Source organism: Crotalus tigris, unplaced genomic scaffold (assembly GCF_016545835.1).
Source record: "Crotalus tigris isolate CLP2741 ecotype Arizona unplaced genomic scaffold, ASM1654583v1 scf7180000024469.1203045, whole genome shotgun sequence".
NCBI lineage: Eukaryota > Metazoa > Chordata > Lepidosauria > Squamata > Viperidae > Crotalus > Crotalus tigris.
In genome coordinates this window covers 131,355-158,075 of record NW_024100640.1, presented here as the reverse complement: position 1 = coordinate 158,075, position 26,721 = coordinate 131,355, and the positions used below count along the sequence as shown (strand labels likewise).

Sequence of the window (26,721 nt, the reverse complement as noted above, 5' to 3'; positions counted from 1 at the left end):
GCAACATGAGTACCACCAGTCGCCTAGCAAGGTGTCAAAAACTTGATGACCAAAAAAAAAAAAAAAAAAAAGGAAAAATGTGATAAAGTACAGGTAGTCCTCGACTTACAACAGTTTGCTTAGTGACTGTTCGAAGTTACAATGGCACCCCCAAGCCACAGCCGAACAAGACACCTGCCTGCCCACCCGGCGGTGCTCTTCCTCCTGTCCGAGGTTTCCATTGTTGTGAGCATTTATGTTGAGGATTGGCAGCAAGGGTGGGGTGGGGTGTGTATGGTTTTTATTCCCCCTGTCTGCTGGGTGGTTGCAGCAGGTTTTGGTCACTCACATGACCCTGGGACACTGTGACCATCATAAATATGAATCAGTTGCCAAGCATCTGAATGTAAATCACAAGACCCTGGAGATGCTGCAACATTCCAGCTGATTGGTGCTTCATCTGGACTCAGCAGAAGCACCAGGATCAGCGCTGAGCTCCAGCTGGAGCCTGGCGCTTCCACTGAGCCCTGACAGCCCTGAAGAAGCGCCGATCAGCTAGAAAGCGGCACTGATCCTGACGCTTCCACTGAGCCCTGACAGCCCTGCAGCTCCAGCCGTCTCTTGCTCAGGCTTCTGCGGTGCTGCCCTCGGTTCAGCTCATTCCCCTCCCCCCGCTACTTTTCTAGGGTGGTCGTGTACCACCTGCCAGGTGCCAATGTACCACAGGTGGAACCCGTACCACTGGTTGAAAAGCCCTGTTCTAGTGAGAGCAGCTAAAACAAGTACCCCGTACTGAGCTCTCTGTTGAACATTTATACCGGAACCGAATTTTTATCCGCAATCGCTGGATCACTCTCGGCTTTTAGGAATTACTTCGTACCCTGGACTTTTCAAGGGGAAGCGATCATATAAAGTTGCATTTCAAGGCATTTTTATTTCAGCAGCAAATTGGAACAGTTCAGGCCAAGGAGAAACTTCCTTTCTGAAAAGCCGTTTTTTTTTTTTTTTTTTTTTTTAAGACAAGCTTACTTTCCAATAGGCCAGGCCTCTTAACGCTTGCCTCAGACTCTCCAGTTCCATTACCACAGGTTTTACATCTGTATTTATAAAAATCTGATAGTGTGTATGTCTGTTTAAAAACATAAGGAAAGCAGTTTCTTTTGCCAACGTGACTTTGTAGCCAGGAAGCAACAGATGATAGCAGTCACCAATATGTGGCCCATTTTCTCCAACCGGTTTCTTTTTTTCTGACTCTGTGGTCTGTCTTCCCACGTGCATAAATGTGTAGGTTGTCCCCCAAAGCTATTTTCTTAATCTATGACCACAGGCTCATCTTCTTCTTTATTAGCCATAAGTCTGACTTTTTTTACTTTAACGTGATCTTTCGAAGGAGAATCGCCATCCTGGTGTACGGATGTAAACTTCATTTTCTTTCCTGGAGCCCTTGGACTGGATAATTGAGACACTTTCCCCTGTTGACGAAGCCATTTTTGAACATATTAAAGCAAATACAAACTTTACACGGGTATTTCTATATTTATTTATTGATGAGACTTATATACCGCTTTAAGTGCAAGCACTCTCTAAGCGGTGTATACCACTAAGCAATGTATATATATATTTACATTGCCCCCAACAATCTGGGTCCTCATTTTACCTACCCCGGAAGGATGGAAGGCTGAGTCAACCTTGAGCCGGTGAGATTTGAACCGCTGACCTGCTGAACACAGCTAAAGTGGCCTGCAGTACTGCACTCTTAACTGCTGCGCCACCTCGGCTCCTATAAGTAGTGCTTTTTCTGAAGCTTCTCCCTGAAAGTTCTGGTGGCCCATAAAAAAGGCAATATTTTGCCTTTCTCTGAGTTACGTCATAGGGACAGAAAAGGCATTGCTTTGATTAGACCAGTGTTTCCCAAACTTGACAATTTTAAGGCATGAGGACTTTAACTCCCAGAATTCCACAGCCAGCAACGCTGGCTGTGGAATTCTGGGAGTTGAAGTCCACATGCCTTAAAATTGTCAAGTTTGGGAAACACTGGATTGGACTATGGCAAGCCTTCCAAATAGGTCCATCAACTCAAATCAATATGACCATTACCAAGAGATTTTTTGAACTGTAGACCAAACCATTTGGAGGACACCGGATAAACTTCTCTAGAACTAGATATTAGCAAGCAATACAGGAAACTGAGACACGGATGCCAATGTGTTTCGGATATTCAAAGTACGTAGATCTATTACCATGTCACAACTGTTTGGAAATGATCACGGAATCGTTTAGCTGATGCACGGGTCACCTTTTAGAATGGCGGCATTTAATGCAGCCTTTATCTTTACCATCTGCTCACATTGGTAATTTAATGCTTGTGAATTTCACAAAGCCAAGACATCATGTGACTGCATAGATCAGTGGTGGTGAACCTATGGCAAGCGTGCCAGAAGCGGCACTCAGAGCCCTCTCTGTGGGCACGCACGCCGTCGCCCCAGCCCCACCTCCCCCCGCGGCCCCCTCCTCACCAGCAGCCACCCCGGAGATTTGTCCCCAAGCACGGCCCGCACACAGCAGCACAGCCAAGGACATGACGGCTGAACAGTGGGGATAAGACTCCGCCTTTGTGCCCCATCACACACAGATGATGCTGTGGGGTGCGGAGCACTGCTGGGCTGCTTGGACGATCTGTGGTGGGGCATCGAGGCAGTGGGTAGCTAGGTGGGCGGGGGCTGGCAGGGCAGGGGCGGGGCAAGGTTTTGGACACTCGGTCTCTAAAAGGTTCATCATCACTGGCAAATCATGCATCCAACAATTCCTTGTATAACTTGCTTCCCTTACTCAAACAGGTGTAGCGTTACCCCCTCGAAGGCCGCCAAAGCCCAGGTCCTCCCAGCTCCACTCCCCTCCATCGCGCTCAGCTGCTGCGCTCTTGAGGTGTTAATAAAGTGTCTTTTCCAGCAGGAGCTCACGCGAAGTGAGGAGGTGGCAGATTCTCGTCGTCAAAGGGGGGTCTTTCAGGAATGAAAACCAGCCCCTTAGCCCCAATAGTCAATGCGTGGCGGTGTTTAACAGCCCCCCGGCAGTCGTAGCAGCAATATTTAACAGTGTCCGTTCGGAAACAAGTGGGGTGGGGAAAAACCCCGGCTCCAGAGAGCACCGAGAACACGAACGAAGGTGGTCAGCGTTCTGCAGTCACAGCTCGCCCTACGAGGGCAATTCCCCACAACTTGCAGAAGTAACAGTAGTCAAAATCTGGGTGGCCACCAGCCTCCAAAGCAATAGCGACCAGCCTCTCCTTCTCTTCTGTCATTGCTCGTGATCCCAGGTCTCATCGGTGTCAAAAACCCTTCCACCCCCTTTCCTTTATTGTTAAAATCTGAATTTAGCAACCTCAGCAGCTTTCTCTCTTCTCTCTCTCTTGCCTCCGCTCAGGATATCCTCCCCCGCGAAAGAAAAATTCCACGTTCTCTCTCTCTCTCCCTCCCTCCCTCCCTCTCTCTCTCTCTCTCTCTCCTTCCCTCTCCTTCAAAAAGAGGGATCAGCTAAAACCTCAAATCCCTCTGCGACTTCACCTGGTCTCTCCCCGACACCAGCAACAGCAACCACCCCACCACCTTTCTTTCCTTTTTCTTTCTTTCCGCCCGATCCACACCCAAAACCTGCGGCAGTTGTCCGACCTTCCCTCTCCCCGGGCAGGCTCCCACAAAGCCTTTCAGACAGCCCCGCTACACACGCATTTGGGAAAAAAAGAAGAGTATAGGGTAGAATTTTGAAACAGGCAGTTCTCGCTACAGGTTCACTGGCGCAAGGAAAACTACAGCCACCTCAAAATGCAAATCTCATTGAATTCTGTTACCCTTGGAAGATTCAAGGCTAATAGAAACTGTCTTGGGAAATCAGCTCCAAGCAGAAGCAGCTGTTTGTTCCAGAATTCAAAATTACCACCTTGACATTGCTGAAAAGGCAGCAGAGCTAGGAGACTTTTCAATTTGTCTCTACGATCTATCACAGTGGTGGCGAACCTATGGCACACATGCCACAGGCGGCACTCGGAGCCCTCTCTGTGGGCACACGTGCCATTGCCCTAGCCTCGCCTCCCCCCACGACCCCCTCCTCACCAGCATCCCCCCTGGAGGAGAGTCGTCCCTGAGCGTGGCCCATGCGGAGCAGCACAGCCAAGGACATGGCAGCCAGGCAGTGTAGGCAAGACTCTGTCCTCATGCCCCCATCGCACACAGTTGATGCTGCGGGGCGTGGGCAGAAGGCGTGGCCACCACGGCGCTGCTGGGCTGATCTGCGGCAGGCCCTGGAGGTGGTGAGTTGCCCTGCGGGCAGGGGGGGGGCGGGGCAGGGGGTAGAACAGGAGCAGGGCCAGTTTTTGGGCACTCGGTCTCTAAAAGGTTCGCCATCACTGATCTACCAGATATAAATCAGGCAAAGATATGAACAGTACCATCCTACTGCACTTCTCCATAGTGAAGATTAATAACTTTGAAGTATACCACAACCAGAATGACTAGATAACTGCTGTTAAAAAAATAGAGAGAGAGAAAAAATAACAGTCTCACCTTAGCGGTTTTATTTGTGCCCACCATCCTTTGCATAGTGATAACATGAGCTTTATCTTTCAGAAGGTTCGCTCTGGGTCCTATTTTCACATAGGATATTGTGGCAAAGGCTGTAAAACTGAAGTCTTCCCTGGAAGACAAAAGTCTTTTTGTTAATCTGAAAGGAAGGATTTAGGCAGGTTTACAGGACATACAGTAAGATTAGACACCAACTGCTAAAACTAGCAATTTGTGAAAGAGATACAAGCACTGTGGTGATGAAGAGGAACAGCTGCTGGAATTGGGTATGTCTAGTCCAGGGGTAGGCAACCTTGGCTCTTTTATGACTCGTGGACTTCAACTCCCAGAATTCCTGAGCCAGCCATGCTGAGGGGAAAAGGAGAGGTTTCCAAGCTGAGCCATGCTGGCTCAGGGATTCTGGGAGTTGAAGTCCATGAGTCACAAAAGAACCAAGGTTGCCTACCCCTGGGCTACTCTAATGAAGAGAAGGACGAGGGGGGACATGATAGCAGTGTTCCAATATCTCAGGGGATGCCCCAAAGAAGAGGGAGTCAAGCTATTCTCCAAAGCACCTGAAGGCAGGACAAGAAGCAATGGAAGGAAACTAATCAAGGAGAGAAGCAACCTAGAACTAAGGAGAAACTTCCTGACAGTTAGAACAATTAACCAATGGAACAACCTGCCTCCAGAATCGGTGAATGCTCCAACACTGGAAGTTTTTAAGAAGAGACTGGACAGCCATCTGTCCGAAATAGTGTAGGGTTTCCTGCCTGAGCAGGGGGTTGGACTCGATGACCTCCAAGATCCCTTCCAACTTTATTATTATTATTATTATTACTATTATGAATGTATGTGGGTTGCACGGAAAAGGGCAGATTTTAAAAAGCCACGGAACTTACTTCAGATACTGTTGCAGAATCAAATGGGCAACGATTCTCTCCAATACCTCACGGGGAAGTCTGGGAGCAGCAATCTCCAATCCCAGTTTGGAGAGGCCCTTCCCTAGCCAAGCATCAATCAGTTTCAGAGGAGTGAATTTCTCCTTCCTTTGGTCCACTTGCTCTAAAATCTTGAGGAGATTCCTGCAGTGCTCCGCCACATCCATCTTCTCCAACGCTGAGGGGAGAGAATTAGCACACAGGAACAAATATTATTCCCAAGGAAAGCAAAGGAAGATAAAAGCAGTAATTGGATTCAGTTTCTGCTCTACACATGGGACCTTTTGGGCCATCGACGCCCGTGTTTCTAAATATGTAGAAAACAAAAAATGAAAGGACAAAAACCAATCAGGGATCCACCCAGCAGAGTGGTCCAATAGAAGAAGAAAGGGAACCGAACCAATCTGAAAATACAGGTTCTCTTGTCGACAGGCCAAATCCTTCTAATTTCTCATAGAGTGATCAGCTGCGTCAGCAACTTTCAAAGAGGCTCTAGGGCAGAGGTCCCCAACCCCAGGTCCATGGACAGTACCAAGCCACGGCATGTCAGCAACCGGTCCAGACAAACAAGCAAAGCCCCATCCGCGGGGATGCAGGCAGCACACAAAGCCACACACCCTCCGGTCTGAGGAAAAATCTCTCTCCACGGAACTGGTCCCTGGTGCCCCAAAGGTTGGGGACCTCTGCTCTAGGGACCCATGGATTCAGGGCTTCAGACTGTGCATCCCTAATTCAAATCCTGCCTGTCAAAGGAAGTCTAAGCAAGTCTATCAATAACATCCTAAATGTTCGTCTCGATCTTTCAGCGCTTCCGGGTTAGATTGCGGCAAACCAGTCTACCCCTCTTCGACTGGGCAACTTTGTGGCCTCAGGCGGGCGACATCTTTGAGCAAGTAGCAAGTAGTCTTCGAGCAAGTAGACGTCGCCCAGCCTCAGGCGGGTGACGTCTTCGAGCAAGTAGCTGACGTCTTCGAGCAAGTAGGTGGCTCATTGGAGGCAAGCTGGGCTCAGCTATATCCGCTACTCTCAGATCTGGGCAAAAGCAGAAAGAGCAGCCCTGAAACCTCAGTTTAAAACGGAGGCAGAGAAAGCAGCTGGAAGCCATGTAAAAACTATAAAACCCAAAACGGAAATGACACAAAACCCATTCTCTAGAAGGAAAAATGACAACTCATGTCAAGCAATAATAAAATAAATCTTCAAGGAATTAAACTTTCATCTCCACAAACCAGCCATGTAATTACTGGTAAACACTTTAAACTGTACTCCGTGGAAAAGAAATGGTAATTAAAAGGCTTTATTTTTTTTTTTTTAGATTTTAACACAGCTGGAGGATGCAAGTTACAGAAATATCTGCTATTCCCTGAGGAGCCCAGGATTCTAAATATTCCTTCAGATTCCTTAATATTATTATAGGATTATATCATTAGCTGTGGATGAAAATAGTTCATCTGAATCTTCTTAATCTCAGCTATGTAGAGAGCTTCTTTCAGATTCAAGGATACAGATAGTCCTCAAATTACAATCACAATCGAGAGCAGAATTTTGGTTGCTAAGTGGTCAGTTGCTAAGTGAGTCACGCCCAATTTCCTACCTTCTCTGCCATGGTTGTTAAGCAAAACATTTAAGTGAATTATGTGGCTGTTAAGTGAATCTGGCTTCCTTCCTTGACTTTGCTTGGGAAGGTCACAAATGGCAATCACAGGATTCCAGGATGCCACAACTGTTGTCAATACACACTGGCTGCCAAGCACACAAATTTTAATCACTTCATCATGGGGAACGCAGTGGCGGTCATAAGTGCAAGGAAAGGCTGTAAGTAACTTTTTTTTTTTTTTTAGTAACGCTGTAACTTTGAATAGTTACTAAGCAAATGCTTGTAAGTTGAGGACCACTTCTATTTTAGATAGAAACTGTAAAAAAAATTCTGCCTGTGCATATTATGTACCAAGCCCCACCCTGTAGGATCTGGAGGGGAAAAACCTGAAAAAAACCACCAGATTTTTTTTTAAAAAAACCACATTCCCTGCACGTGACAATGAACAATACAATTTCATTTGAACAAAAAAATACTGTGACTCAAATGTGGAAAATCTCCAACAAACAGCATTTGTTTCCAAGCTACTGAAACAAAGGATTCTGGGAAGGCTCTACTGATGGCTAATCTAGAACAAAACAGAGTTAACAGAGTTGGAAAGGGACCTTGGAGGTCTTCTAGTCCAACCCCCTGCTCAGGCAGGAAACCCTATGCCATTTCAGACAAACAGTTTTTAAAAATTACCAGTGTTTTAGCCTTCATAATTTCTGGAGGCAAGTTGTGGCACTGATTAATTGTTCTGTTAGGAAAACGACAGTTGAATGGGTAAGGAATGTGAGACGATTTCTAATTCCAATCCTGGTGTCTTAGGAACTCAGAGGCAAAAAGAACCATTAAAAAGGGGGGTTAACTAAACTCATAAACTCCTTGCTCAATTCTCAGGCAGATCAGGCAGATTTTCAAAGCAATAGAAAAGTTGGTTAGGAAGATACCGCAGAAGTACTCCAGACATTAGTAGTTTCAGCCATCAAATATCAAGAAATTATAGATCAATGAAGGTGTTTGATGTAACCAGTTTACAGCTTGGGAAAGAAGACAGTGTTATCTGAGATTATCACATGAATCTCGATCAATGGTGAGATATGAATAAGTAAGTATTAGACTGCGAAGAGTATAAAAAGAATAACTCATGCCTAAGATATTTCTGCTATCCTGTCTCATTTGCATATGATTCAAACAAATCTTATTACGCAAATGCCTTAAAAAGCCCTGATACAGAAATAGTTATTCATTGGATTTGTGTACGTATGCTATGCTACACTAACTTTTATCAGCAGGAAAGTTTGACGATATTCTTAACAATCTCTAATTTGTGCTTGGTGAACCGTTACACTAATGGCTGAACTAAAACAGAGATATACAAGAGGATTTCAAAATCTGGAACGGTGACTCACGACCAGCTTTATGCCTATGCAAATTATCACTTTCGTCTTCAGGCTGTTATATTTCCACTTTGAAAAAACCGATTCGGTAGCGATTCCCTTCAGTTGGTTGTCTCTTTCCTGCTCTCCCACTTACTCTCTTCTTGACAGCAATTGTCACACATTTTATTACAACTGGCAGAATCCCAGGCCTCGTCAAAGTGATGAGCTATCTGGACGCGGCGGCACCTGCAGCAGAAATACCAGAGTCAGAAGCAATCAATGGGTTGATACATGCAACCATCTACAGTCTACTACAGATAGTCCTTGACTTATAAGCAATCACTTAGCCACTGTTTGAAGTTACAGCCTGCCTGAAAAAAGTGACTTCAAGCCCAGATCTGAAGTTCTGATACTCAGCACCCACCACGCAGTCACATGACCACACTTGGACAGCTCAGCAACACAGCAGCATTTGAGGCCGTTTGCAGTGTTCTGCAGTCACATGACTGTGTTTTACAATGGTTTTGCCAAAAACTCACATTTATTTCTGGTTTTTGGAAAAAACTACACCATAGCAAACAATGGGATGGCTTAGATACTGCAAAACAGTCATAAAATCAGAATTCCCTAGCCAGCATGCTAAGGCATAATTTTTATGACCATCAAAGGAATATAAATTTAAGGAGAAACCAATATGGAGGGCAGATAAAGATTCAAGTAAGACAGTATTAAAAGCATTTACATTTCCTGCCCGCCAGCCAGCCTAGTTACTTTTTCAATAAAACAACAGAATGTATATAACTGAATCAACTCTATATACTCAAAAGATCACCAGCAACATTTGGATAGTACAGATAGTCCTTGATTTACGACCAGTCACTTAACGATTGAAGTTACAATGGTCCAAAAAAAGGGGGTTAGCATTCATTTTTGAAGTTCTGACAGCTGCCCCTCCCCCGATGGCCACCAGACTGCATTTTGGGCACTTATCAACCAGCTCACATTTAAAGCCGTTTGCAGTGTCCCACAGCCACATGACCTTTTTTTGGAAATTGGTCTTTACTTTTAGTTTCCAGCAAAAAAAATTGCCCTTCAGCGTTATGTTGGGTTCGCTTAACAACTGCTGCATTCACATTACATGGCCGCATTTACTTAACCACCAGTGCAAAAAAAAAAAGTCATAAAATCAGGTCTGGCCATGTGGTGACCAGCTTTACAACTGTCGTGATTTACAACCAAAATTCTGGGCTCAATCATGGTCATAGGTCAAGGACTACCTGTAATTGCAACACAAGGAACATATCTGTCCGTCCCATGTGTGAAAAAAACAACTTGCCTTCCCATATCGTGACAGTAGGAAACCATGCCATACAGCTTCTGCTGTCCCACGTTTTCCATCACCACCATGGTACTGATTCTGAATATGTCGCCAAAACCATAATACAAGATACACTCGGCTCTCTGGTCATCCCGACCTGGAATGAGTTTTTTTGAAATATATATATATATATACATACATACATTTTCACCCGCAGCTAAGCAACACAAATTTTATAAAGAACAAACTATATTTGATAAGATTTTGTTAACTTCAGATGAGAAATTAAGAAAATGTATAATTTTTTCTTGATCCTGGAAATGGAAAGCGAACAAGTTAAAGAAACAATGATAAGATGGGCGAAAAACTTTGGTTATAATATAGAACCAGAAAAGTGGCAAACGATAAGGGAGAGAAATTATAAGGAACGGTTGCTGGAATTGGGTATGTCTAGTTTAACAGAGAAGGAGGAGGGGGGACATGATAGCCGTGTTCCAATAGGGACTGCCACAAAGAAGAGAGTGTCAAGCTATTCTCCAAAGCGCCTGAAGGCAGGACAAGAAGCAACAGGTAGAAACTAAGCAAGGAGAGAAGCAACCTAGAACTAAGGAGAAACTTCCTGACAGTTATAACAATTAACCAGTGGAACCACCTGCCTCCAGAAGCAGTGAGTGCTCCAACACTGGAGGTTTTTAAGAAGAGACTGGACAGCCATTTGTCCGAAATGGTATAGGGTTTCCTGCCTGAGCAGGGGGTTGGACTAGATGACCTCCAAGGTCCCTTCCAACTTCACTACTATTATTATTACTATTATTATAAATTGACAATGTCAACCTCGTATAAAGATTAGCAAGATTAGCAAAAATGTTTAAAAACATATCAGACAAATGCTGGAAATGTAAGTACAACTCAGGCACTTATTATCATGTTTGGTGGACATGTGGTAAAGCTAAGGTTTTATTGGAAAAAGATACATGTCTGGTTAGAAAAAAATGTTGGGAGAATATGTTGAACTTTTCTTATTAGGTATAATGCCAGAAAAGATTAATAAACAAAGCCTATATTTTACACGTCACAACAGCAGCAAGAATAACTTTTGCGCAATATTGGAAAAATGAAGGATTACCACCGGAGGAAGAACTAATCAGAAAAATATTGGAATGTGCAGAGATGGACAGATTAACTATGAGACTGAAAGATAAAAAAGAAACAGAATATTGCCAAACTTGGGATTTATTCTATCAATGGCTAGAGGAAAGAATGAAGGATTAGGAACTGAATACGTATTAGCGTTTTTAAACCCAGACAGCATGTTGGTTGAAAAATTAATATATGTATGTAAGAGAAAACTAATAAAATCTTTATTAAAAAAAAAACCACAAATTTCTCCCCAGAATATGTCCTCACTTAAGTATACCTGCGCGTCCACTCTCTTGGTAGTAATTTTCCATGGATTTACTCATGGAATGATGTATGACGAATCTCACGTCTGGCTTATCGATTCCCATGCCAAAAGCCACAGTGGCCACCACAACCTGAAACATAAAGACGATGGAAATCAGGACTAAGTCATCCCAGCTGAATAGAAAAACTTCTGTATCACAGACTCCACCTGGATTTCGTTGGCACACCACCGCTTATGAACTCTGCTCTTATCTTTGGGCTCCATATTTGCATGGTAAGTACCTGCTTTAATCCCCAGTTTTTGCAAACTCATAGTAACTTGCTCAGCATCTTTCTGGGAAAAGCAGTAGATAATTCCTGTATCAACAAAATAAGTAAGACTGTTTAACATAATAGAGTGTAGGGAAAAGAGAGAGAGGAGTTATTTAATCTATTTAGAATAGCAGGTATTCAGCACGGGTTAAGTATGTTTCATGTATAATCATTCGGCGAACAGAACAGTTGATATTGGGTGATTCATGCTTGAACTGAAACATGCATAAGGCTGTTTTATTCCTGATATTGGCCAAATGTTGGCTGTTCCTGGGAGAAGGATTTCCTTTGGAGGCTTAACAGCAGGAAAAAGCCAAGATTTAGGGCAAGGGTGTCAAAACTGGCGAGTCGCAGGCTGGACGCATCATACATAGGCCACGCCCACCCTGGCTCCGCAAAGGCAAAAAAAAATATCACGTGACGCGATCGAGTTTGACATTTGTGGTTTAGGGCAGCGATGGCGAATCTTTTAGAGACCGAGTGCCCAAAAACCACCTCGCCCCTGCCCCGTCCCCGCATCTCCTGCCCACAGGGCCACCCACCACCTCCACAGCCCGCCGCAGATAGCCCAGGTGGCCCAGCAGCATCATGGCGGCCACGCCCTCTGTCTGTGCCTCGCAGCATCATCTGTACGTGATGGGGTGTGAGGGTGGAGTCTTGTTCCCGCTGCCCGGCTGCCATGTCCTTGGCTGCGCTGCTCTGCACAGGCTGTGCCCAGGGCGACTCTCCTCCGGGAGGGGGGCTGCTGGTGAGGAGGGGGCCATGGGGAATGGCAGGGCTGGGGCAACGGCGTGCTTGCCCACAGAGAGGGCTGAGTGCCGCCTCTGGCATCCATGCCATAGGTTCGCCACCACTGGTTTAGGGGTTCTCTTGATCATGATGGCAGTAGATGAGGAGGAGGGGAGGGAGGGAAGGATGAAAACATTGAGGAGACAGGAGGCAAGCAGCTCAGTGGGATTTCAATAGAATATTTGTAGCTGAGGGTTGATCTATGGGGTCCTTGGTACTTTCTGAGCTTTGGTCGTTTTCTTGAAGACATTTCATTACCCAGCTAGGTAACATCATCAGTATTAGTAGGGAATGAGGTTTCCTCTCATTTTATAAAGTACTGGCTTGCCCTGTTTTGGGGATTCCTTGATTGGGTTATTTACTGTTAAGCTATCTGGCAGTTCTTTAACTGAGTATTGTTTGCTTCTTGATTGTTAGTCTACTGTTAAATCTTAGTCTTTAATCTGTGCTCATCTGGTTGTTGTCGAGAAGGTGTTTTGGTCTTTTTGTTTCCTCTCTGGCTTTTTGATTGTCTCTTTTGAAAGGTATGTAGGTGTTGTTTATGTCTGTGTGCCTGTTGATGGCGAATTTGCCTGAGTGCCAGGCTTTCAGGAATTCTCTAGCAGTGGGATTTCCTATGATAGAACACTGGTGGTGGCAGCTGATGGGAGAGAAAGCCCTAGGACAGGGGTAGGCAACCTTGGCTCTTTTATGACTCATGAACTTCAACTCCCAGAATTCCTGAGCTAGCCATGCTGAGGGGAAAGGGAGAGGTTTCCATGCTGAGCCATGCTGGCTCAGGAATTCTGGGAGTTGAAGTCCACAAGTCTTCAAATTGCCAAGGTTGAGAAACATTGCCTTAGACCAGGGGTAGGCCACCTTGGCTCTTTCATGACTGGTGGACTTCAACTCCCAGAATTCCTGAGCCAGCATGGCTCAGCATGGAAACCTCTCCCTTTCCCCTCAGCGTGGCTCAAGAATTCTGGGAGTTGAAGTCCACAAGTCATAAAAGAGCCAAGGTTGCCTACCCTTGTCCTAGGAAGATGGGAGGGGCAGTTTTCCCTTACTTGTCCTTTAAAACCAGTCCGCCATTGCTGAAGTTTTGCTTCAGCCAAAACCCAGAACACACATACACACACACACACACAAATCCACAGCAAGTTCTTAAGAAGGCCATGTGGGTGTTTTTGTTAGAGTCAAAACAATACACATTTTCTATTTTGAACATGTCCTCAGTACTCAAATAGGGTGTGGGAAAAGGCTAAAAATGGCGATCTCTTAGACATGCTAACATATTCTTGGAAGGGATTCTTTTTAGATGGTTCACCTGAAAGGCCTTTGTATCTTCCATTGATGAGCTTCACAATATCCTCAATGCAGTTCTGAGCAGACGACGGCTTCTGACGAACCTAAAATGATTTAAAATTTTTCAAAAGGCATTCAAAAGTCCCTTCAGGTCATTTAAGCCTCACATACATTTAAAATTAAAAACAGTCTCTCAGTATGGAACGTGGAGGCCCTCTGTTCTAAGTCAGTATTTTCCAGCTTTGGCCACTAAGATGGGTGGACTTCAACTCCCAGAATTCTCCAGCCAGTCGGCTGGCTTTGGAATCCTGGGAATTAAAGTCCACCAAATCTGAAGCTGCCAAGGTTCTAAAACAGTGTTCTAAGTAAATAACAGTAATGTAAGCACAACGAAGGACAAATGAATGATCTCCAGATTTGAGTTCCAGCAATCCCGGACACTTTTCCAGAAGACATAGGGGAAAATTAGGATATATTTTAGTAATTTAAAATGGGGTGGGGAAACTAACATAGCAGAAGTACCTCGTAATAGAGATTGGGTCGGTTGAAGGACGCCGTGAAGGTGATGCATTTTGGCACACAGAGGATGTTCTGCGCATCACGCAGCACGTGTCCCGTTGCGGTTGCAGTCAATCCAATCAAGGGCGCATTGGGAAACTGCCGTTTTAAGATCCCAAGCAACTTGTAATCTGGACGTGTAAGAGAAGAGCAGAGATGATGCATTACATCATTGATTGTGGGCCAGGTTCGGTGTAGAGATTTAAGGCACAAAGCTAGAAATCAGGAGATTATGAACTCGTGTCTTGCCTCAGGCATGAAGCCAGCTGGTTGGCTTTGGGCCAGTCCCTCTCAGTCAGCCCTAGGAAGAAGAAAGTGTTGTGATTCCTCGCCAGCCAATGGATCCGGCAGCTGAGTCTGAGGAATCAGATGAGGAGAAGGGGCCTGGAGTGAGTCAGAGGAAAGCTCTGAGGAGCTCCAAGACTTACAGTCGGCTGAAGAGCCTGGCCCCTCTACTCGTGCTCAGGCTGAGACACAGTTGTGCTGGGAGCCCGAGCTGGACAGTGATGAAGAACAGTTAGGACAAATCCAGGATGCACGAAAGCGCAGGCAAGAGAAGCGAGTAGGACAGAGGAATGCAATGGGGCGGCTCCAAAGGCAAAGGAGAAGGCCACGCCTTGGCTGAATTATAAAAGGGAAGGTGTGCCACGCCTTGGAAGCCACACCTTGGCTGAATTATAAAAGGGAAGGTGTGGGAGGTGCTGGTTGCCAAAGGCAACAGTGGGTGTTGAGGATTGAGTTTCTGTGGACTGTGTTTGTTTGCCTTGGACATTGACTCAGGTCCGTGAGAATAAAAGGGTTGGTTTTTTCTTGCGGTTCCTGCCTATTTCTTGGAAGAGGGGTTTCTCCTTGTGAGCATAACAAGGACTCACGTAGGCTGGGACAGAACAGAAAGCAATGGAAAAGCATTTCTGAAAATGTCGCCAATACTTTTCTTTTGAGTGGAAAATCGCCCTACAACTAAGATAAAAAACATAGGATAACACTCAGAGAGGGGAAGAACGGCAATTCATTTGCTAGCAGACAAAAAAAATAGCAATTCTTCCTCTTTGGATTAAGTTTCTCCTGGGTAGATATACCAGGTCTGAAGTCATGTCCCCACTGGCTACAACAATGGACTTCGTCCACGGCAATCTGGGTCAGCTGCCCAGTTTGGTAAGCTTTTTCTAGCTTTGACATAAACATCTTGCTTTTTGCTATCTTCTCTGGGGTCACATAAAGAAGCTTCAGCTGCGAGTTGCGAGACAGCATCTCAGCATGAACCCACTTCACGTGTTCCTGAGGGGGGAAGAAAAGAAGATGGTTCAAGTCAGTTAGAAAATTCCAAGACCTGACTCAGTACGGATTCGTCTGTCACACATTTTGGTACAAAGCTACCTCAAACACTTACAAAGATGGTTTTCTAACGTTTACGTCGCAGTTCTTCCCAACTGAGGTACAGAAAACTGGACAAAGGAGCATCATGCATCTTACTATGTATTTGGTAATGTGCTAAAACAGTGTTTTTTCAAACTTGGAAACTTTAAGATGGGTGGACTTCAACTCCCAGGGTTCCTCAGGCAGCATGGATTGAAATCCACCCCCTGAAGCTGTTTGAAACACACTGTGTTAAACAGCAATCCAAATATTCATTCAAGTAGGATAAATGCTGTTCTGCTTTCCCCCCAAAAAAGTGCCTAATTTAAGTATCTATTTCAGAGATGTGGTCCTTCATTCCAACAATTGTCAACACCACTTATGATTGGCCATTCTAGCTGAGGAGTTTGGGACACATTACAATGCATAACAGTTATTTGTTCCACTTTCCTGCTTTATTCAGAAGCTCTCCCCACTACGCATAGCAATGAATCATTGATATAAATCATTCCTTTTACAATCAGTCCTCAATTTGTGCTTATTAGTCCCATCATTGCGACTGGAGTTTTCTAAGTTGATGGGGTTTTAAGCTGAGTTGGACCCAACTTTACAACCAATTGAATAATGATCACTAAGAAAATCACTATGATTGCTAAGCAAATTCTTGGTCATGAACCAAATGCTGCAGTTTAAAGTGTGAACCCATTCTTCCAAGCAGGTGTTTCTTGCTGGAAATCAGCAAAAAAATCTCACACATTGCAACCGTGTGACTGCAGGATACTGCAACTGTAGTAAACATGAACTGCTTGCCAAGCACCCACATTGTGATCACTTGATCATGGGGTGAGGTGATGTTATTAATGCGAGGACTGGACATTTTTCAGCACTGTTGAAACTTTGAACGGTTGCCAAATAAATGGTCGTAAGTTGAGAACAACCTGAATAAAGCTTATTTATAGTTCAAACTTTCAGCACTAACCATTCCAAATCAAAATCAAAAGCAGAAGATGCGCCTCTGACTTCTGGATTCTCTATTATCTGGGACACCAAGGCCACAGAAATAAATTCTGATCTGCCTGCCAGATAAAAAAAGATCATGTTTCCAAGTTGGAATTTTTCAATTAAGTCTATGGAGAATCTCAATCATCTCCAGATCATGGTTGTCCCAAAGGTGCTTTTCCAAAAAGCAACTGAACTTTGTTTTTTTTTTTCCCCTTGAAAATGTTTCACTTCTCATTCAAGAAGCTTCTTCAATTCTGAAGAACTGAAGTGAAACGTTTTCAAGGGGGAAAAAAATCAAGAAAGTCCAGTTGCCTTTTGGAAAAGCACCTTTGGCTTTTCAATTAAGTGTTAAATCAAATGCTGTTTGTTGTAGCCTCAACATATAGATCTTTTTCAATAGTATTCTTTTTTCTATGCCACTCTAGTAGCAAGACTCATTCTAATCAGCACAATCGCTCTCGTTCACTTAGAGCTGCTGTTTTCAAAAACCAACATCTCTGGTAAGTAGTCATCTTGGCACCCAGCCCAGGGGTAGGCAACCTTGGTTCTTTTATGACTCATGGACTTCAACTCCCAGAATTCCTGAGCCAGCTTGATGGCTCAGGAATTCTGGGAGTTGAAGTCCACAAGTCATAAAACAGCCAAGGTTCCCTACCCCTGACCTAGCCATACCTTGCTACTGGAAGCATTCAGTAAAGTTGCTGATACACCCAGCTGTTCCAACATCATTAGCTGATCCTCCATAAGGGAGATGAGAGGACAGATCACAAGTGTGAAGCCTGGAACAAAAAGAAATCATATGAATTAAAGTCACTGGAAAAATGCATTTTCTTTGTTGGCACATTTTCATTTAACAGAAAAATGTAATGCTTCAGAAGGAAAGCTGAGGGGTCCTTGAGGCTGCCTTGGTTTGGTTGTTTTCTTGCAGACATTTCATTACCCAAACTAGGTAACATCATCAGTGCTAACAAGGAGTGTGGTTTGCGCTGTTTATATTTTAATGGCTTGTTTCAGTAGAATTGCTTAACACGGGTCTTCAAACTTGGCCCTTTTATGACTTGTGGACTTCAACTCCCAAAATTCCTCAGCCCGGCACACGTGCCTGGCTGAGGAATTCTGGGAGTTGAAGTCCACAAGTCACAAAAGGGCCAAGTTTGAAGACCCCTGGCTTAACACCTATCCTATCAGCAGATGGAAGTTAATTATTTGGAAAGAAAATATTTTATGTTTGTCCTAGGTTGTCTGAAGAGCTATAGGTTGGGAAAGGCTGTTAGAACAACAACAACAACAACAATAAAGTTGGAAGGGACCTTGGAGGTCATCTAGTCCAACCCCCTGCTCAGGCAGGAAACCCTATACCATTTTGGACAAATGGCTGTCCAGTCTCTTCTTAGAAACTTCCAGTGCTGGAACATTCACCGCTTCTGGAGACAGGTTGTTCCACTGGTTAATTGTTCTAACTGTCAGGAAGTTTCTCCTTAGTTCTAGGTTGCTTCTCTCCTTTGGATTAGTTTCCACCTGTTGCTTCTTGTCCTGCCTTCAGGTGCTTTGGAGAATAGCTTGACTCCCTCTTCTTTGGGGCAGCCCCTGTATGAATCCATTACTTCTTACTGACTTCAACCAACAACAGCTGCTGGAGTTACAAAGCCCAGGTACTTACCTGGAGAACCCTCTGCTGGCAACTGATAACACAGGCTTTTTCCCCCTCCAGTAGGCATGACAAGGAATACATCTCTGCCTGCCATTGTGGCATTAATTGTCTCCAGCTGCAAGGGCCTAAAATTCTGGAGGCCAAAGCTCTTTTGTAACACATCCCTAATCTTTGTGGACCACGGAAAGTCTGTGAAAAGAACATTTAAAAAGAACTTTGAGGTGCCTTTGAGTATAAGAAAGACAGTTAAAGGACTTTTCCTGCAAAGGGGCAACAATGAACCGAATTTTGTAAGTTTTCCATTTTCTAAATCAGAAATACCGTACTGAGACCACTCAGTTGGAAAACCTCAACCAGAGAACAAGATGTAGAACTACTTGCTTTTCCACCTCCATTTTTCTCTCCTTTATAACCAACATATTCACTGTGTAACAGACACAAGAATCAAAAGCCAGCATGCCCTTTTTTGAAAAACCAACTACGAGCAAGTGAACTACAGCCAACTTCTTTTGAACTAAATGAGCATCCAACTGATGTTTATTTGTGTGTCAAAATATTATGACAGCTTAATATAGCAGTGAAGAATCTTCCCCAAATTTAAATTTGGAACTATGTATGTGGAATGATTATGGACAGCATGCAGTAAAGGAACTATGCTGCTTTCACCTCATTTAATTGAAAAACAGATGTACACAAAATTAACAGCCACTGCACTTTAATAGCAGTGATCATCTTTTGAATATTGAATGTAATGTTGATTAGTCATTGTTTGACTTAAATGACAATATAAAAAATCAGAGCTTGCAAGACCTTCTTTGTTCCAGTCCTCAGCTGCTGATTCAGTCTCTTTGCTGCTCCCGCTTTCTGTGTCGGAAAACTGCGTTATTTTCTTCTTCAGGACGGTCTTCTTTTGAATTAGTTGTTGCTGATGTTCAAGAAGTTCTTGAATCTGGATCTCCAATGCTTGAAGTTCATTGTCAACAGAAACCAGCTCCTCCTGCAGCACTGAAGTAGGGAAAAATTGCAACATTTTTTTCCCCATTTGGCGGGAAATTAATACACCCTGGATACAATACAAAGAATTATCATTCTTTCTCTTATGCTTGCTCCAATCAAGCCTCTAAAGCAGTGGTTCTCAACCTGTGGGTCGGGACCCCATTTGGGGTCGAACAACCATTTCACGGGGGTCGCCAAACAACGCAATCCACCATTTTCCCCCCCTTTTCCTTAACTGTGCTACTCCCTTTTATTCTATTGGCTTTTGAAAGCCAATAGAATAGACTCTCTTGAATAGAGTCAAATTCTATTGGCTTTCAAAAGCCAATAGGAATTGTCCAGGCTGTCTCTGCCCTGCTGAGCCCACCAAAAGTCCCATTCTGCAAACGGTGCTGCACCAGTTGAGTAGTCCTCGACTTACGACCGGTTGAGTAGTCCTCGACTTACGACCGGTTGGGGGTTGCGGCATTAAAAAGGTTGAGAACCACTGCTCTAAAGTAGCTCTAAAGACATGCTTCATTGTGACTAAATTTATCCATCATGATATCCAGCATGGCCTCTTCTCTCCAAACTAAAAGCTAACTTAGCCCAAATCCAGAAGATCTATAAAACATGTCCACTGCACAGTCATGGCATTCCCACTTTTCTTATGGATAATATATATATATCTTGTTATAATAAAGTATTTTAGAAGCATGAGTTACCTGAAAGAGTGGTTGACATCGCCTTTAAAGTGCTTACTAACAAATATTGATCAAAGCAATGCTCCAACAGTTTCTTCCTAAAAAAAAATAATAAGTTTTTCAAAAACAGGCTAATTGAATGACTTCAAGAAAATATCTTGGACTGACTTTTTAAAAAGGAGTGTCTAAGATGACAGGAGCGTGGTCAGCAATATATCAACAAATGTCCGAGTTCAAAATGTTTAGTCTTTTGAGAAGTGAACTGTCGTTTGAGAGAAATCGTCTAGTTTGTCTTTAAAAATTATCTCCAAGGATAACACACTACCTAAGATTTACATGGGAAAACAAGATTTCTATTCTGTGCTGGAAAGAACCAAAATACTACTCCAGCACAGAATAGTTATACTGGATTATTTATTTTTTATTTATTTGTTAAATTTAGTTGTTGTCCATCTCCTTTTGCAGCAACACTGGGCAGCTTATACAGCTTAAAAGCATTAAAGCCAGAGGATAAATATGCTTAATATGACAAAAATTGAGTTACAATCCAAAATAAAATTATAGTTAAAAGATGGTGAGGGAAGGAGCAGCATGTGCAGGACAGAAAGTGGGGTTGAGTCTTAATTCATCAACCACCTCCAGGATGTTGTTCACCCATTGGGGTCCAAAGCCATCCAGCAGAGCCAGGTCTTCAGGCCTTTACTAAAGGTCAGAAGGTGGAAGCTGGTCTCACCTCAAGGGGGAAAATTATGCTCACTATGTACGGGTAGCCCTCAACTTATGACCACAAATGAGCCCAAAATTTAAATTGCTAAGCAAGGTGTCATGGTTCCAACAGATGAAACTCTTCAAAACAACTTCGAGGCATTGTTTACCTTAAAGAATCTTCATTTTGAGTGGCATAACATCGGCACTGCATAAACTGAATTTCCCCCCCCCCTTGAGAACATAGTATGAAGCACAATTCCCTCCTCCAATTAACTGTCATAAATCACATTCCCCAATTAGCTTGAAGCGTGGGCCTCCTCTCCAGTTCTCCAGCCCGCCAAATCTTTATCAACTCTGGGCGCAATAACCTTGTTTCTCACTCTAGGTTTAGTGTTGTTGTGTCTAGCTGGACTCTCGTTCACCTCCCCCCTCCCAGCATCATCTAACTCTAAAGGTAAAAGATGGCTACATTTCCACCTGTTGTCAGTGCAAAAACATCCAGCGTTAGCAGTGCTCACACAAGGCAGTGAAGTGAGTTTTGCTCCATTTTACCACCTTTCTTTGCCACAGATGTTAAACTAATTGCTGTACTTGTTAAGTGAATCAGGCACTCGTTAAGACAAATCTGGCTTCCCCCATCAACTTTGCTTGTCGGAAACCATCTGGGAAGGTTACAAATAGTGATCACGTGGCCCCACCACAGGGCAATTGCCATAAATACAAGCCAGTTGCCAAACTTCCAAATTTTGATCACATGACCATGGGGATAGTCAGCAGGGGTAGGCAACCTCGGCTCTTTTATGACTCATGGACTTCAACTCCCAGAATTCCTGAGCCAGCCATGCTGAGGGGAAAGGGAGAGTTTCCAAGCTGAGCCATGCTGGCTCAGGAATTCTGGGAGTTGAAGTCCATGAGTCATAAAAGAGCCGAGGTTGCCTACCCCAATAGTGCAATAGTAGTAAGTCACTTTTTTCAGTGCTGTTGTAATTTCAAATGGTCACTAAACAAAGGGTTGTTAGCTGAGGACTACTACTATTCTATGCTAAAACAGGATGAATAAAGTGCCAGTGTTAGACCATATTTGCGTTTAAACTCTGTTCAATGGGCGTAGTATCCTGAGTTCCACTTACAACTCATTAAATTCAGCAGGTTGACAGACATCATGTAATCCTTAAGATCTCCAACATGCCACTGGTCCTCAGGAAGGAATACATTTTACTCTGCCCTGAACTCTGTGGAAAAGAGCAATAATAGTTACTATATAGCTTTTTTTCATTTTAAAGACGCTTTACTTTTTTTTTAATCTACAGATTTTAAACTGAAAACAAAGACTATGATGCAAAGACTGTAAGAAAACATTCAAAATGCACAGAAATGCAGTACCTTTTATAAGGTAAGGACCAATTCAGGAATCCTAAAATAGCAACCAAGCTTACAGTTTCTCCTGAAATATGCACTCACCTGAATATCAGGCCGAGCAGAGAAGTTTAAAAATTTGGCAAATTGTCAATATTGGAAGATTGATGGTTTGATTAGATTAAACTCTTCTATGAGCTATGCAGGTTTCAATTTTTTTTTTAGTAATGTTGGGACAAAAGCAGATGTAAAAGATAATTATAATAACAAAGTTGGAAGGGACCTTGGAGGTCATCTAGTCCAACCCCATGCTCAGGCAGGAAACCCTATACCATTTCAAACAAATGGCTGTCCAGTCTCTTCTTAAAAACTTCCAGTGTTGGAGCATTCACAGCTTCTGGAGGCAGGTTGTTCCACTGGTTAATTGTTCTAACTGTCAGGAAGTTCTAGGTTGCTTCTCTCCTTGATTACTTTCCATCCCTTACTTCTTGTCCTGCCTTCAGGCGCTTTGGAGAATAGCTTGACTCCCTCTTCTTTGGGGCAGCCCCTGAGATATTGGAACACTGCTAATTCCTAGATCTGTTTTCTTTCTTTTATGTCAGTGGTTCTCAACCTTTTTAATGCCGCGACCTCCAACCGGTCGTAAGTCGAGGACTACTTAATCGGTCGTAGGTCGAGGACTACTCAACTGGTGCAGCACTGTTTGCAGAAGGGGACTTTTGGCGGGCTCAGCAGGGCAGAGACAGCCTGGACAATTCCTATTGGCTTTTGAAAGCCAATAGAATTAGACTCTATTCAAGAGAGTCTATTCTATTGGCTTTCAAAAGCCAATAGAATAAAAGGGAGTAGCACAGCTAAGGAAAAGGGGGAAAAAAATGGCGGACTGCGTTGTTTGGCGACCCCCGTGAAATGGTCGTTCGACCCCAAATGGGGTCCCGACCCACAGGTTGAGAACCACTGTTTTATGTAATCTATTGTGGCCACTAGAGAGCAGCATACAGTCTGTTCAGTTCATCTTTTTTGGCTCAACTTGGGGAGTTGAATTCCACACATCTTCAAGTTGCCATGATTAAGAAATATTGCTATGGATCTTTTTTTAGGGGAGGGGGAACCTTCGAGTCAGCACTGACTCCTGGCAACTGCCTGGACAAGTCACTGAAGTTTTCTTGGCGAGATTTCAGAAGTGATTTGCCATTGCCTACTTCCTAGGACTGAGTGACTCATAGAAAGCATCAAAACAAAGACAAGCCAATATAACGAAGGGAATAACAAAGATGCAGCCATCTGTACGTCGCAAAACAAAACCCTTTATTTAAGAAATAAATCTTTAAAAAAAATCTCCAGACTTGCATACAAGCTTGCCCCTAATATTGTATTCATCAGAGGAATTTCATCAGATCCCTGTCTTCTGAAGTTTCTTGCATTCCCTTCCCAAAACAAAGTTCATCTAATTTATACAACTGTTTTTTCAGCACCACATAAAGCAGTGGTTCTCAACCTGTGGGTCGGGACCCCATTTAGGGTCGAACTACCATTTCACGGGGGTCGCCAAACAACGCAGTCCACCATTTTTTCCCCCTTTTCCTTAGCTGTGCTACTCCCTTTTATTCTATTGGCTTTTGAAAGCCAATAGAATAGACTCTCTTGAATAGAGTCTAATTCTATTGGCTTTCAAAAGCCAATAGGAATTGTCCAGGCTGTCTCTGCCCTGCTGAGCCCACCAAAAGTCCCATTCTGCAAACGGTGCTGCACCAGTTAAGTAGTCCTCGACTTACGAACGGTTGGGGGGGTCGCGGCATTAAAAAGGTTGAGAACCACTGACATAAAGGCTTCCTTAAACCATGCAATCATGTCACATTTGTTCCAGATAATTTCACATGCAGAAGCTCCTTCCCCAACATTAGCTTTCTAGGTTGATGGGGGGGGGGGATGAAGTACTGTGAATTCCCCACTCTGTCCATGCTCTATAGTGGATCAGCTCAGATATAAATTTGGCATTTAAATAAGAGCAACAAAGCTCACAACAGCTACACCTATGGAATTTCTGCTTGTTGCCTAGTATTTCGAAGTAGAGGACCTGCTTCCACATCAGAATGGAACTTCCATCCAGAAATGTACTAACTTGAAATCTCAATCTGTTTTGTTTTTTTGCAGTACCAGTGCTAACTAGGAGTTTGCTTCCAATTATGGAAAGCAAGCACTTTTTCATGGACTTTTTAAACTGAACTGACTTTTTAAACTGAACTAAGTTTACCAGATATCCTCTTCTGTAAAAACAAAAAAAACCAGCCTTGCCCTCATAGCTCACATCACAGTATCTACCAAAGCTTTCAGAGAATCTTTAGGACTGGAGTTTCTAGGTAAGATATATCTGCCTTGAACAATCACACCGTTCTGTCAAAATGAGTCATCATATCAATCTCGTGTGGGACAAAGAACAGACTTTTGCAAGATTACATGATATTTCATGTAATATTTTGTGAACCAGTCTCTAGAACAGCTTATCATATTTTCCTGAAGATAAGCGAAGCTTTACAAATCTTAGTCATGGCTCTCCATGACTTAAGTTCTGATTCAAATCTGCACTTGTGACTTTGGCAACTAGCAAATATATTTAGTTTCAGCAGGGAAAAAACAACAACAAATAACCACTTCCCTCTCCCTTCTATTCCACCCCAGCAGGAACCCTGGCTGTTCATACACCTTTATTCAGTTCCAAACCTAGCAGCTTTATTTCTACCTTATGCGTAAACAAGGTTAGAAGATGGATTTGGGGAAAGTTCAGTAAGCCATGCTTAGCTTAAGTTAAGCTAAGCATGTTGTATGAACATAGCGTTTCCGAATCAAGAGGTGTTTGGCTGGATGTTGCTCAGTTAACACCTCTCTGAAGGAGATAGGAAGTTAGTATGAAATATAAATAAATTTTAAAAAATCACTAGACTAAAATAACTCGTTTGCAGGATATATTTTCTCTCTCTCTTTTGTAAAATAACACTGGGTCACAGGGTGGCATAAACACCTCCCCCTTTATTGCTTTTTCCTTGCAACATAGGGCAGTGGTGGCGAACCTATGGCACGGGTGCCAGAGGTGGCACTCAGAGCACTCTCTGTGGGCAGGCACGCCGTCGCCCCAGTCCTAGGCCTTCAGCTGGGTTTTATAAAACCTTTTTGTTTTAGGCCTCTGCCACCGTGTGCAAAAAAAAAAAAAAAGGTTCAATAAGTCAATTTCAACTTCTTGCAGGGAAAAAAAATCTTGCAAAATTGGAATTGATTGATTGAACCCAGTCTGCCGTTACCACCGCAGCCACGCCCACCCAATGGGCCACACCCACCCGGCACCCGACGATGCATAAATGGGTTTTGGGTTGCAGTTTGGGCACGGTCTCTAAAAGGTTCGCCATCACTGACATAGGGTAACAGTCCTCATTGCACGAAAGCCACCAATCAAGTCCTCCAACTTCATTCCAACCTACCTCACAGGGCTGTTGTGGGAGAAATGGGAAGAAGGAACCCTATGTTCACTCACTTGAAATTCTTGACAAAAGAAAGGATATTAATCCCCAAAAATACATACCTCCTTCTCTTGGGGGAAAAAAATATTAGATTAGCCTAGGGCAGGGGTAGGCAACCTTGGCTTTTTTATGACTCGTGGACTACAACTCCCAGAATTCCTAAGCCAGCCAAGCTAAGGGGAAAGGGAGAGGTTTCCATGCTTAGCCATGCTGGCTGAGGAATTCTGGGAGTTGAAGTCTACGAGTCATAAAAGAGCCAAGGTTGCCTACTCCTGGCCTAGGCTAGCTAGGGCAGTGTTTCTCAACCTCGGCCACTTTAGGATGTGTGGATTTCAATTCAATGGTTGGGAAATTCTGGGAGTTGGAAGTCCACATGTCTTAAAGCGACCACTGGCCTAGATGATTACAGACAGTCCTCAACTTAAAACAGTTCATTTAATGACCATTCAAAGTTACAACGGCACTGAAAAAAGTGACTTATAACTATTTTTCACACTGATGACCGCTGCAGCATCCCCATGATCACGTAATTTACATTCAGATGCTTGAAAACTGACTCACATTTATGACGACTGCAGTGCCCTAAAGTCACACCATCAACTTTTGCCATCTTCTGACAAGCAAAGTGAATGGGGAATCCAGATTCACTCAACAACCATGTTACTAGCTTAACGGATGCAACGATTCATTTAACAACGGCGGCAAGAAAAGGCGTCAAATGGGGCAAAAACTCGCTGAACAAATTTCTCACTTAGCAACATAAATTTGGGGCTCAATGATGGTTGTAAGTTGAGGACTATATTTATTAGCTTCTCCTTCCCTCCGCCTCGCAGAATTTAGAAGCGCCTTAAACAGGGGTCCTCAGCCTGGGCCACTTTAAGACTTGTGGACTTCAACTCCCAGAATTCCTCAGCCAGCTTTGCTGGCTGAGGAATTCTGGGAGTTGAAGTCCACATGTCTTAAAGTGGCCCAGGTTGAGGACCCCTGCTATAAGACTATTTATAAAAGCGGGAAAACAACACCTGGGGGGGGGGCATTGCAGGATTGTAGTCATCTCCCATTCTCACAGACTCCACCCATAACCTCCCTCCCGAAGCGGCCCTGGGCTTCGACCTAACGCCCGCACCTTCCCCTTCCCTTTCCCATAATGACGAACCTCTCTCTCCAGCTTTCCCTTGCTCTCCGCTCAAGAAAGACCCGCCGGCAATCTCGGCCCCGCCCCTTCCGTTCTCCCCGTTTCCGGCCTGCCCTAGCCAATCCGCTCGCGCTCGTTGCCTCGCGCTTTACCTCTCGGCCACCTCAGCGCCGCCGAGGCCCCGCCCCCTCGGCGGCCGGGAGGGAAAGGAAGCCGAGTA

At 43.9% G+C, this 26,721-nt stretch overlaps 2 protein-coding genes across 2 annotated transcripts; one reads left to right on the top strand and one right to left on the bottom strand.

Moving 5' to 3' along the window:
* Window positions 1-964: 964 nt before the first annotated feature.
* On the bottom strand, window positions 965-26,627 carry RECQL (RecQ like helicase). The gene is made up of 16 exons (XM_039332927.1): window positions 26,523-26,627; window positions 21,629-21,730; window positions 19,812-19,888; window positions 18,922-19,116; window positions 18,121-18,300; window positions 17,133-17,239; window positions 15,182-15,380; window positions 14,067-14,233; window positions 13,567-13,648; window positions 11,368-11,516; window positions 11,173-11,290; window positions 9,774-9,912; window positions 8,592-8,683; window positions 5,438-5,654; window positions 4,539-4,668; window positions 965-1,451 (listed from the first exon to the last, which is right to left on the bottom strand). The coding sequence occupies exons 3-16, from the start codon at window positions 19,828-19,830 to the stop codon at window positions 1,290-1,292; spliced, it is 1,956 nt and encodes a 651-aa protein (XP_039188861.1). The 5' UTR covers window positions 19,831-19,888; window positions 21,629-21,730; window positions 26,523-26,627; the 3' UTR covers window positions 965-1,289.
* On the top strand, window positions 6,262-8,557 carry LOC120303415 (ATP synthase subunit epsilon, mitochondrial-like). Its single transcript, XM_039332940.1, has 2 exons — window positions 6,262-6,369; window positions 6,459-8,557. Exons 1-2 carry the CDS (start codon window positions 6,262-6,264, stop codon window positions 6,669-6,671), a joined length of 321 nt encoding a protein of 106 aa, XP_039188874.1. The 3' UTR covers window positions 6,672-8,557.
* Window positions 26,628-26,721: the final 94 nt, after the last annotated feature.